Genomic DNA, 13,512 nt, shown 5'->3' on the forward strand with positions numbered 1-13,512 from the left:
CCTAGGCTTAAGAAAGCACACTCGATCAAGTAAACTATTGGCTGCCGTACTTGGACCAACCTACTCATGAACCTCTAAGCCTCGGCCAAATTCTGACTTCGAGGATGTTAACGATTGAGTAGGAGCAACCCGCCCAAATGTCCGTGCCTCCGTCCCTTTCCGGTTGGGAATCCAACGCCAGCAATGTTACTTACAGCAGACACATGTACGTACACTACATATGTAAGAGCCTAGCCCACGAAAGCATGAAAGCCATAGCCTTTGGCCGATATTTTTGGACCGATCAGCATTGTTGGCAACCTTTGCTCTCATGAATTCTAGGGAGCAAGCTCAGAGGAGATTGGGTGATAGCCACTCGCCACCCGATCGTCATCAACGAGGGACAGTGAGAAAAGAGACACTCCCATGGGCAACGTCACCTACGCTCCCACTCAAAAGTTGCACATATACTTGATTGTCCCGTTCAAGCTGATCTTCCTTCTCTCACCTGTGTGAGCTCTGGGTACGGTGTATGTACCCAACCCAGACTTCCTTCCACCGTGCTTTGCTCATTCTCTTGCTCATACTTGCTACCGAATGACATACATACATTCTGTTTTCGGTACGTGGACGTACAACGAACGCACAGTCATACACCCCTACATGTGGGCATGGAACGATCAAAAGATCTTGGGACAGGGTCCAACTCGAAGAAAAATGAGGACTTTTGGGCCTGAAACTCTGGCAAGCTTTTGGCAGTATTGGTCAACACCTTTCTTGAGTGGAACAGACCGACTTGGGTTGAGGCTCAACTCTGAAAGCTTTCCAGAGAACAATCATACGTCACGAGGAAAAAATATACCAAGGCACTGTCAATCGATTTCGTTGACGACTATTGTCAATTATTCAGTTGATAGTTTCTTTTAACTATGAATAGCAAATGAAAAATTTGACTAAAATATGTCCAGGAAAAACGGACTAGAAATTTTCAAAGCCTCAGTCCTCGCCAACCTATGCATTAATATCAATGATATGAAATTCATAATTTGGTATGAAGAAATGCAATCAACAATTATGGTAAGTGACCTCAATGGGTCAGAAAAGACACTTTGAGGTGCTTTATTTGTGGAAAGTTCGTCACATCAAATTTAAAAAGTGATCAAGCTCAAATTACGAGTACAAGACGTTTTCGTGCTTTTGAATCATTGTTATCTAGAGGGTATCATCTACTTGGGTCGATTCCAAATTGCGCTCTAAGGTACGAATTGTGCCTGATTCACGTCTATTTGAGGGTGTAAACACATTCAAACAGAACCCCTCGTACCAATGTATAACGGAACTGGGAAAAGCTAACAACTAATGCTCGACGAACCAATCACTTTGGTTATAATATTAAAATGACGAGCCGGGAGAAGAACACTTTTGTAAAAGGAAAGTGGCCCTTGTTTTGAAATGCAGATCAGAGAGAATAGAAAATAATGCAATGGTTTAGACTTTTTCCTCAGGTCTTGTCGATGCACTTCTTCAAACATAAACCCAAACACAGAAATTCGTTCCGGTTGGTTGTCGCATTTTATATCATATTGATATAGAGTTAGAGAAAAATTATGAACAGTTGATGGAGACGCCCTGTATACGTTTCTATGCCCTTGGTTATTCTGTTTGGCAAGTGTTTGTTTGACAATTTTTGAATTGATTTCTTTGAAGGCCCTCAGTTAAGGATAATGCCAGAAGATTGCCAAAACAATGATATCAATGAAGGTTGGTTTTCTAATTTAGTTTAGGAAAGTTCCTTGGCGACTTCTCCGTCCTCCCAATCAATGAATAGTGACAAAAAGCCATGTACCGGTATAGTTGCGGGAGTAAAATATTTTTTTTCATTGAAGCATAGGGTTCGTTACAAAGTAAATAGGGCATCGTTAGTAAGAACAAACTTTTGTTATCTAAGGGTATATCAATTATCGTCAGCTCCGCTTCAAAGGGTTACCCTGGCAGGGTTATGCTTTAATGGTTTCCCCGAAAATGGTTTCGTATTTGCCTTAAAGCTTTGGGCTGAATTTAGCTTCTCTTGATCATACTATTTTCAATCGTACAATGAATGCACTTCAACCATTGTTTTGGCAATTGTCTGCTTTTTTTCTTTATTTGCCATTACCAATATTCATGTTTCACATACTTTTTCAGAAAAGCAAAATTATTATGTGATCATTTTCACAAGTCAATGCGTCAGAGTCATTCGACAAAGACTTCGAGAGACTGACTTGTTTGCTTGTATAAGACACCCCCACTAGACAAAGAGAGACTGTATTTTTTCTTAAATCTGCGTTCAATATCAAATTCATATTGTGAATCCGTATTTCTTCCTTATTGCTTATGTTGGCCATAATCTTCATGCACCTTCCAGAGTGCTAGAGTGCCTTAATCAATAAACAATAAACATGTGGTAAAACGACTTGGAACTTCAAGTGGTTGTCATTGATCACGTTTAATTGGTTACACCTCAAGACCTCCTCTTACAAGAGCAGCAAGGGTAGATAGGTACACTTTGTTTGCTTGCTTTCTTGCTTGCTTGCTTGGGTGGGTGGAAAGCATTTTTCTAGAATGACTCATTCCTCAACTGTAAGTATGCCCCAGGGACTGCTGGCTCAAAGCTACTTTATAAAGTTTCTCTTGGCCAGTATTGAGCTCTCGGACATATTTCTGAAAGCAGTGGTCAAAACTGCCATTTTAGGCACAGCACAAATTACGCTTAACTTATAACATTTTAAGACACATTGACGAAATTTTGACAACATCGAGATCGATTTTTTGCTTCCTTAAGCGAATGTTTTGGCGAAATTTGATTTCTGACATCGCCAAATCGTCCGGACTATTGCCGGATTGGTGGCGTTTTTTCTCCTTTGTTTTGAAGAAGACGATTGTGATGCTTTATCGCGTTAAAGACTTTTGCGGCCTTTTTGGCACTGATCCAAATCTGACGAGATGGGAAGTGGGTACTGGTTAAGATCCTTGGATTTCTTGGCCAAGGCACTCGTCGTTCCCTGAAGCTTGAATCTAGGTGTACGGCCCGTTGAAAGCCCACGGCCAGCATCTCCCGGGTTTACTCACTTACGAAAGTACTCGCACAAACTACTATTCCCACCTCTACTTTTACTCTCACATGGTGGAGCCGCTGGCCCGGTTGAACCCAATTTAGCCTCTCTGTCCCCACTTGAAAGTATTCCGTACATTGTACAGTAGGGACGGTCGGTCTTTCATTCACTTGACCTTTTTTCAACAGACATGGCTTCCGCTACCTTGAGGGATAAATTGTTGTCCTTGCGTTCCAGTTCTCTCCGACGAATGTGAGCACTTCGTCGGGAAAATCGACAGAACAGCTCTGATGTAGCCAGGATCATTGAGCGAGTGAGACACGGTGGATGAGACCCGATGAGTCATGCCTGAGCACTGGAAACCTGAAGGAACAGCTCCATTTTCCTTTGTCCTGGAATAACTTTTGCTTCAGGGATTATGTGTTAGCGGTGTCTTCAACTGATCCACTTCTGAGCTGAGGTTAATAACTCATTCAATCTTTTTGTCAAGCATCTGTATTTACTCAGAAGGACATCAATTTAGTTTTGATATGATTTGTAATAGTGCCCTGGTTCGTACATATACATATATAATTTTATGAATCACAAATTAGGTCTTAGCTTCAAACTCTGGAGCAAACCGTTGCGACCAGTAGTCATTATTAGCGTCAGTATTGAACTGTCTTTGGTTATCATGATTATCGGTCATAAGCTTTAGCCTCGTTTCAGCTTCTTCTAATTTTTGTTTCAGAAGAAGCAGATCATTAATTCGGCTTGGATCTTCATTGGGAGTATTGGCATCGGTTAGAAGCATTACACGAAAGTACAAGTTGGGCAAAATCAGCGACACCATCACTAAGCTGGCCAAGAAGGATAGGCCCAAGATGCCGACAAGTTGGAACATATTCACACCCAAGAAGTACATCACCACCTTGTTGATTGAAAAAGGTTCACTGTCATCAAAGCTCACTACAGGCAAGCCAAAAATCCTCAGCAGTGCGTTGGGAATGTCTTTGAAATCTTGTAGAAACAATATGGGCGTACCCACGTTCACCGTCTTTTGCTCCATATTTAGGGCTCACTCTAATATAACAACGCTAATCAAGACATAACCTAAATCGTCCAAGGCTGTTTCCAATTCAGCTGACGATCATTGGTATCGGACCTCATGGTTTTGGACAATCAGAGAGATGTTTTTAGCTCCTTGCCATCTTCGTACCGGACCTACAGAGGAAGGAGAGGGGAAGAGACCGGCTGTTATGCGTCAACCCACCTGCCTGTGTCCAATGACAACCTGGACTGACGCAGTTTCACCTGGTTGACTCAGTAAATTTGATTACATTTCCTAGAAAAAGAACGGAAGAGCAAAACTGTTTGGAAGCTTTTTCTGTTGGCAAGATATGACCGTTTGACAAGTCATGTATGAAAGGATTTCTGATTTGCCCATGTGTTTTGTATTCCGATTGTTGAGGACTGTTTCCTTCGAATTTAACGCCTACGCTATTTGCTCGCACCGGATTTAAGAATGGATGGGAAACCTCATTCGGGGAGTTGAAGGTCAATCAATCGTTCAAGCGAATGCTCGTGCTTTGGACACGTGATGTCAAATTAGCAAGCTTTAGAAATTTGCTCAGTTGTGCTTGAGCGTATCTTATGAACCTCAATTTCCGTCCTGTGTTGCTTTCATAATCGATATAAGTGGTAGTAGAACATCGATAAGCTAAACGTTCACATGAAACAATACCTTACCTAAATCTCTGCTCTGCACGAGAGGGGCAACCATATTCTGTGTTGGTAGGGGTTCGAAACTATTTAGAAGCAGAAAAAACTTTGAGCTTTTAAGACATGTAGCCTAACAAGGACATTTGTCCCTTTATGTCTAAGTTTTAAGGTCGAATATTGATTTATTATACATCATACATGGGAAGCGATCAAATTCATTGTAATCTCAATTTGAACAAGACCCTAAACCATTTAGACATACGATAATGGCTGTACTGCACGCATCAGTACTACTGACGCTGTGACTCAGTTACTTTCGTTCTTTAAATTTGTCAGGAAAGTAGTCAACAAAAACGAACACATATTTGGATGTTGAATAAAAGTTGAAAGTGGGTCAACACTAAACACCATTTGCTCACTCATTTTTTTGTTAAAGGGAATGACATGCCTTTGAAAAAAATCCAGTTGAATTTTCACCTCCTCGCTCGTCTTCATCCATTTGCAAAGGGTAACTACGCAGTTAAGTTTATGCGTACTTTCCTCCGTGGTCAACAAACCGCTTTAGGAGTGAACTACGTACAGCACTTCCAGTTCCATTGCCAAGGCAAAGCCACTAAGGCTTATTTGAATGGACCCACAGAATAGGTATCATTTTGAGTATTTTGTATGAAACTCGAGTCAATGCCCAAACGAATGGAGCAGAAATCAAGCATACTTGTCACTGGCAAGAGACAAAAACATTGACCATCAACGTCACTTTCGTTGAATCTCTTCCAACTTGAGGACGACGCTGGTTTCAAAAACAAGTACACGGAAGTTGCCTTGTAATGTGGTATTTTTCTTCTTCGCTAAGGTCATCCTAATCAAGTAAACGTTGCCGAGCTTCTTCGTCCTTAAAAGACGAGGCGGGCAACACCATCCAGCGAGCTGAGTAAAGCAACCAGTTCAACCCGACTATTTTCCTTTCGTCAGTTGTCTTGGTTTTCGTTGGTCCGGTTTTCTTGAAGGACTCTCGTATTCATAGAGGTAGATGCCCCTTATTTAACCACTGGCATTAATTACAAGGTCAATGTCGTCGGGTAGGTTCTCCTCGGCTGCGGCAATGAACGGCCAGTAGCAGTTTCCACCATTTCGAGCGCGAACAAAGTTGGAGGACAGACATTCCAAAGGATGCTTGCATGCCCTGGATGAAAAGGAAAAACCCACTCAAATCTTGTGCGTCAATACTGGAGTACAGAAATTCGGGAAAGCGAACTCAAGGAATGCCTGTGCTTCCTCGCACAATTTGGGCATTACCCTCTCCGCCAAAGACTTGGTTGGTCTAATTTTTTGACATACTCAGGGTCGGCGGGTTTATTTATTTTGCGGATAGTGCATGGAGACGGAAGATGCATCGAAGCCACACGTGTTGACTTGACCAAGGTAGTAGCACTCACTTATTGTAGCCCTTTAGTTATTTCTATCCAGATGATTGGGAAGGTTTCACTTTCTTTGGGCCAACGCCACGAGTTCTGCGTACAGGACATCAACACTCGATCTTGTACCAGGCAGGCATGCTCCGAAAAGCTACCAAGGAAGGAAGATCCATGGCCGCGGCGGTCGGTAACGCATGGTCATGGCAAGCCTAGCTAGCGGTGGTTGTGGGTGAAGGGATCCAAGTCATAATTGAGAAATATTCGTGTCCCCACCGATGATAGTACCACAATTTGACGTACCATGCGGTTCCCTTATCCGATTTTGTATTATGGTGTGTGCACAACAGCGCATACATACAGTATGTAGGTACCCTCTGGATGGATATCTAGCTTGGCGAACGTCGCCTTCCAGGCCAGCCGTGCACGATGAACAAGTAACTTACTACGAGTACCAAGATCCCGAGCGGTCCGGAACAAGTTGTGCTCTCGAGCGACGCCTGGCGCTTGATGAATGTTATCCCCTGTTCAGCATGGATTAGACTTCCGATCGGTGCTCCGCCAACTTCTGGTCTGGATGATCTCTGTCCTTGTGTTTGAGACTTGCTACAAGAACTACTACTTCTTCAAACACTTGGATATCTAGTCAATGGTCATTCAACAGTTGGGTCATCATGTCCTTGTTGTGAGTGCCACTGAAACGATTGAGCTTCCAGTGTTGTGCCATGTGTGTCAAGATCTCCACCCAAATACTGATTTTGTTCAAGGCCAGGTTCATGAATTGAACCCGTCAAGGCCCTTTGCCCAACCAATCTAAAGTGATTTTATAGAATGTCGGTGATCAAGAAAACCAATCATATCAGCCTACTTTCGCTCTTATTGTGGATGGTTTTCGCTTGGCTACTGGTCGTCGAAGTTTCTACCGACCTAGCCATAGACCGTTCTGTAGACACAGAAAGCGACGAGGGCTCTGCCAACGACCTTGATCAAGAAGCTAGTCATGCAACCAGAATTGTATCCAATTCTTCGAGTGATGATACCGTTTCATCACCATCCTCACAATCTCGGGGCATTTTTGACGATATGGCCAGTGGTTTGAGCACATTATTGAGCTATGGAAGCAGTCCAGTGGTAGACAGTACTTCTACTTCAAATGGAGGCCTCTCTTTGGTTCCAAACCACTGTTGGTATCGTGGTGAAAAGTTTGATTGCGCTTTAAGCATNGATACCGTTTCATCACCATCCTCACAATCTCGGGGCATTTTTGACGATATGGCCAGTGGTTTGAGCACATTATTGAGCTATGGAAGCAGTCCAGTTGGTATCGTGGTGAAAAGTTTGATTGCGCTTTAAGCATTACTTGTGCTATTTCGGGCAAAAAGTCGATGGACCTCTGTAATGGGGGACTCATCTGGACTTGCTGTGTGGATCGCGAAAAAATCGATCGAATTGACCCCGACCTTGGGGCCCTTGACAACGCCAAGTGCGGTCAAATAGTACAACAAAACAGTATCGGGAAAAAATCGGCTCGCATCGTCGGTGGGCACGATTCTGCATTCGGCCACCATCCTTGGCAAGCGGCCTTGATCAAACAATCATTTCTGAGCAAACGAATCTCGTGCGGTGGTGCATTAATTGGAAAACGTTGGGTGATCACCGCTGCTCATTGCGTTTATTCAACTCCTGTGTCGTCGATGCGAGTTCGCTTAGGCGAGTGGAACGTCAGAGAACAAAGTGAGCCCTTTCCTCATGAGGACTATGAGGTGGAGCGCAAAATTGAGCACAAGGGCTACGAACCAGCCACTTTCAAAAACGATATAGCTCTGGTCCGCTTGAATCGTGATGTCAAATACCGCCAACATATCATTCCCGTGTGTTTACCGTCTCCTAATGAGGTCTTCACTGACAAACCCGCTGTTGTGGTTGGGTGGGGCCGCACCGCCCATGGCCAGCTATCTACACCTGCTCGATTACAAGAAGTGGAAGTGGAAGTGGTGGACAGCACCTCGTGCCAAGATTGGTTCCGTCAAAACAACAGAAAGGAGACCATTTTCCAAAAGGAATTCATATGCGCTGGATTCGTCACGGGCGGGAAGGATTCTTGTCAAGGGGACAGTGGGGGACCACTCGTCACGCAGAAAGTAAGTCTTCGCATTCACAAGGGGATCGCATGGGGAGTTTATAGGTGTCCATGAAAGGCTGAATTTCAACTGTTTTAACCTTTCTTTCAGGATGGACGTGGTGTTCTGATTGGTTTAGTTTCGTGGGGCATTTCATGTGCACGACCAAAATTACCGGGCGTGTACACTAATATAGCTCATTTCTCATCATGGGTTCAACAAAACATCGTCTAGGGATGACTATTCTACATTCTTTCCAAACGATGGGTCAGTGAGGCTCTGCCTACAAAATCACTGATGCTTACTAGTCAACGTCATCACCCAGGTGGTTCCTACCTTTTGAGAATGGCTGACAAACGTTGTCGTCTGATGTATCTGAAAGTATCATCGAATAATATACTTTGTACAACTTTGATTTTGAAACTTTTACTAATAATCGCACTGGGCGTTCGTTCGAATCACTGTAATTGACAAAGGATCGCAGAAAACTAGGAGCTCAAATTCCCCGAAAAATCCCTGTCCCATTGAATATTTTTATTTATGATATGGTCAAATGACTGTTGACGTTAGATACTCTGGGACAGTTCAATTTGGGATGACAGGCTTGCTTCACCATCATTCAAATCGTTTAGAAAATACCCCAATTCGCGATCTCATTGAGATTCCAAAGGGAACTCCTTTTTGTGGTAGCTCCAGCGAAGTTCCCCTAGAAAGTATGAACAAAAATAAGTTGAAATAAGATTGTTAAGCTTGTTTGAGATTCTACACATATTAAACCCGTGGAATATTTCTTTACCTTGTGGATATTGCAACGTCGCACGATGTGTAATCTCCAAATGTGATAAATTAAAGGGTTAAAACTATTCTTTGTCTTTTTATTGACAAAGACTATATGTGATTTGACAATGAACCAAGATTGGCGAGGGGTCTAGCCATTAATTGAAGGGTAATTGTTTTAATTAACACGATCCTCACTCTATTTTTGATGATTGCTCAATCTATTTTGAGTCTCAGTTTGGGTTTGTACTTCCAGGGCTAATATCCAGAGTAAGGCCTGTCAGAGGGCCCATAAAAAAGTAGAAGTGCCACATCAGATTGCAAAATAAACTTCTTGCAATATGCCATGAATATTTTTTCCTTTAGCTCCTGGTGTTTTCTAGGGCTTTGATTTTGCCAAAGCTAATAACAGAAAATAATGGGATTATCATTTTGTGTTTTCCTTGAGGGAAGAGACGTGGTGTAGTGGTTGGCACGGGTTCTTGGTTTCGATTATCTTACCCGGCCTTTCTCCAAAGGACCCTTTGGACACGACACTGTCTATAGCAAAAATTTCCCGGCCTCCCTGCTTGGCCGAGGCTCACCAATTCGAGGTCTAAACAGGGGTCTGAGAACATTAAAGCTGCTATCATTCCGTATTTCACAGACATTTTTTGTTTATTTAGACCACTCTGACACTTATCCTCAACACCCAGTCCTCCTCCACACCTTTCTTGCAAGCTCAACACGACATTAAAGTGGGACTTAACTAAGTGATTGGATATTATGTATTGGGGAACTCAACAAGAGTCTGAGCTACCCTTCCATGAACCAAACGGGCGCAAAGGCTACCCTAGAGTACTGGAAAGCCCTGATACCCCTGACCACCCACTACATCCTCTCGTCACACCAATACCAGTATTTCCAGAGCAAAGGAATACCCGTAGCTTCAACCGTCAAAACATTATTTTTGCCGTGGAGAAGGCACCCTCCCTAAGATAGTTTAAGAAAAAGATTGCACCCTTTCTCCTCACACCCCCCAAATAAATAGTCATGAAATAACCTTTGCTTTTACTTTTACTTTTATCTAATCTTCACTTGATCAACATTTCACATCCGATTAATCACTTTTAAAAACCTAAATTATCTCCCAAGGCTTAATACACATAAAAACAATATTAGGCCGAAACACGTTCAATTTAATTAAAAGATACGCTTTTCAATGGCAGTTCTTTCGATTGCATGAAGTTCGAAAAAAAGAGTGAAGGCTTGCCCGAGCTTCTCTTCGAAACTTGAATAAGCTTAACCAGGAACCTGGCTGAACGCAAAGAGAGCTACTACCCTTGAAAATACCTTTTCAGTAATAATAATAGATTACGGATTTTTAGGTAATAATCTTGACTCAAAACAATAAGAAGCCAAGATTTGATATGCCGTAATCTCCTTTGTCTTACCTATTGACTGGAAACTTACGTTCCAGCCATTCATGAACAGACAACAATGAAATAAGGTTTCCAATAGTGGCAGTTAATTTCCTTTCCTTTGTTGAGAGTTACGGCTATACAGATGAAAAGCGATTTATATATTTTTAAATACTTTTGCCTTGTTCGCATTGCCTCTAAAATCGCTTGGCTACACTATTCAGATGTCCTGACCAAGTCGCCTATTTAAGATGCAATTTTTAATCACTAAACTTAATGAGGAGAAAATTACATTGACTCCACTGTTGGAAAACATTTTTTGCCTTTTCGAAACAGCTTTTGAGAGAATTTCAGTTTTTTCTCCCTTTTTTCAATTTTGCTATACTTTTCCTTACTATTTTATACATTTTAGGAGATTTTTTGACCTTTTATTGTCATTTGCGTCCTTATTTGCTTCCCTCTTTATTTGTTGTTCCTTGTTTGGGACCTTTTTATCTAATTCTATGCAATATGATCAGACGAAGGATTAAATCCTCATCCAGAACATTTCAGCATTTTTGTTGGTTATTTTTTCACTGGCTTTACTAACCACTGCAAAGAATATAATCCCCGGTATAATTAAACTGTAAGATTATGAATTATCTAGCTGTTTCCACTAAGCTTTATACAATATTTGGTCTACCAACAATATTTTTTTGAGGAATTCCTTACCGTTACTGGGATTGGAATCCCAGCAGTTCAAGACGAAAAAAAAACTTTTTTTCTTAACTTTCATATATCATTTGATCGACCAACGAATTACAGTTAGCGGATCTGACTAGCCCTTGAGTATAGGGTTGATCAGGAATTTTAGTTAAAAACTTGTCCAAGTCTGACTTAAATCCTGTTACTGGATCAACGCCTACATACCCCCTACGAATATTTGAAGGCAGCAAGTTGAACAATGAAGGAGCCCGTGAAAGAAGAGAGTTGGATTTACTAGCCTGGATTCCCAAAGGCTTGAAGGTGGTCTCAAAACGCACGTTAAGCCTCTACGGTCACTACAATTGACCCTAAATCCTGGGTTGGGACAAAGCTCATGAATGCTTTTGAAAACGTACAATATCAGATACCTTTCGTACCTTCTCTGAGTACTGTACAATCCCAACCTTTCTAACCTCTCCCTAAGACGTTGTCCAACCATATCTAAAATCCTCAAAAAAGCAGATTAAAAAAATATTTTAAAAGCATCCAAGGTACATTTAGTTGAGTGGTCACTGAAAATTTCATAAATATCAATGAAGCCATAAAGAAGCTATATTCAAGTGAATGCATAACTAAGTGTACATCCGGGATAACTGAGTAATTAAAGAGGTGAGGGAAAGCATACCCAGGGAGAGCTTTCATCCACTCTCGACAACACTTTGGCTCATAAAGCCATAAACCACGCCTATTGTGAAGAGAGTCGTCCCTTTCGATCCTATATTTATCCGCTTCCCTTACACCCTCCCCCAACATCAGTACTTTTTGTATATGGCTTAAAATCTTGATCTTTCTCAGATCTTCTAGTTTGAGCACCTTAAATTTGTCGAATAAAGGGCTCGTGTGTTCCCTCCAATGGGCTTTTGCAATCCAACGCACAGCTCTCCTCTGAATTTTGACTCATTCGTCAATTGTCTTCGCTTCTCCAAAGAATTCCAGGCCGTTATCAAATACACTTTGGACGAGTGAATTGTACATTAGTAGCTTCATTTTTGTTGGAAGATGTTTTCCATGGTGGCTAAAATTAGATAAAGTTCGCTTTAATCTATTTTTGTACATTGGTGATATGGAATGTCCAAGACAATTCATCGTCTAGCCAAAGCCCGAGGAATTTTGTGGCTTTTTCAGGAAACCGTTTGCCAATTCTCTTTAAACTGTAGCCCCCACAACCCAGATTGAAGATGGATCTCTGCTTTGTGCGATTATATACTAAAAATTTACTTTTCGCGACATTTAATGTAAGTCTGTTTTATGTTAAACCAGAGATGGATTTCCTCCAACCACTCATTAGCCTCCTGTTCGACCTCTCTTGCATTGTCTCCAAAATGCTGTAGCGTCGTGTCATCGGCATACATGGTAAAATGAAAGCCAGTACAATTCGGCATATCGTTAACATAAACCAAGAAAAGCAACGGACCTAAAATGCTCCCTTAGGGTACACCGCATTTGAGGCCTTGAGGCCTTGACAAAATGCTACCAATTTGTATTAGTTGTGAGCGATTTGATAAGTAGTCTTTGACCATTGAAGAGTCCTATTCTTGACCCCATAGGCTTGCAGTTTGAGTAATAATACCTCGTGATCCACACAATCAAAAGCTTTTTTAATGTCAAGAAATATGGAGAGTCCGAACTTATAATGTCTATGCTTTAATAAATTATCTAGATAGTTTCTTATGGCATGGTTTGTACTTAATTCGGGACGAAAGCCATACTGTCTATTTAACAGGTTCTTGTCGAAGTACACTAGAAAATGCTTAGAAACAACCTTTTCCACAACATAACCATAAATGTGATTGTTTGGAATAAAAAATAAACTCTTTGGCACACATTTTGATCCAAAAAAGCATTTATTACTTGCCTGAAAAAGCTATGAGCGTCAAGTACGATAAATGTGTTAAATCAACGGAACTGATTATCAGAGTGAATTTGGCTTTGTTGTTGCGATAGGATGAGCACACAGGAGGCGACCAGTAGATTTAACAACATCAACTTAAAAAGCAGATATTTGGCTCATGGGTGAGTAATTAATACATTGTTTTGATTGAAACATGTGCCAAAAAGTTTATTCTCTGATTCAAAACTATAACATTCATGATTAAGGCTATGAAAAGGCTATGAAAAAATACATGTAACGGTTTAAGATAGTCCAAGCCGCCTAAGAGTGCCCAAACAGCCTTGTGACACTATTTTATCTCCCCGCAGAACGTAAAAAAATGGAATCACCTAACCTTTAAAGATCATTCCTCATTGGAATATCAAATTCAACTCCCTTTTTCGGTTTGGAAAGCCA

At 41.5% G+C, this 13,512-nt stretch overlaps 1 protein-coding gene across 1 annotated transcript; it reads left to right on the forward strand.

Annotated features, from left to right (window-relative positions):
• The first annotated feature begins 7,015 nt into the window (after positions 1-7,015).
• LOC131890380 (serine proteinase stubble-like) lies at positions 7,016-8,719 on the forward strand. Its single transcript, XM_059239719.1, has 3 exons — positions 7,016-7,315; positions 7,465-8,325; positions 8,416-8,719. Exons 1-3 carry the CDS (start codon positions 7,016-7,018, stop codon positions 8,536-8,538), a joined length of 1,284 nt encoding a protein of 427 aa, XP_059095702.1. The 3' UTR covers positions 8,539-8,719.
• Positions 8,720-13,512: the final 4,793 nt, after the last annotated feature.

The sequence above is a fragment of the Tigriopus californicus genome, chromosome 1, assembly GCF_007210705.1.
Source record: "Tigriopus californicus strain San Diego chromosome 1, Tcal_SD_v2.1, whole genome shotgun sequence".
Classification (NCBI taxonomy): Eukaryota; Metazoa; Arthropoda; class Copepoda; order Harpacticoida; family Harpacticidae; genus Tigriopus; species Tigriopus californicus.

Coding starts and splice junctions, on each gene's coding strand:
- LOC131890380 (XM_059239719.1), top strand. CDS start 7,016: ATGTCGGTGATCAAGAAAACCAATCATATCAGCCTACTTTCGCTCTTA. Junction 7,316..7,464: donor GCTATGGAAGCAGTCCAGTG/GTAGACAGTACT, acceptor CGATATGGCCAG/TGGTTTGAGCACATTATTGA. Junction 8,326..8,415: donor GACCACTCGTCACGCAGAAA/GTAAGTCTTCGC, acceptor CCTTTCTTTCAG/GATGGACGTGGTGTTCTGAT.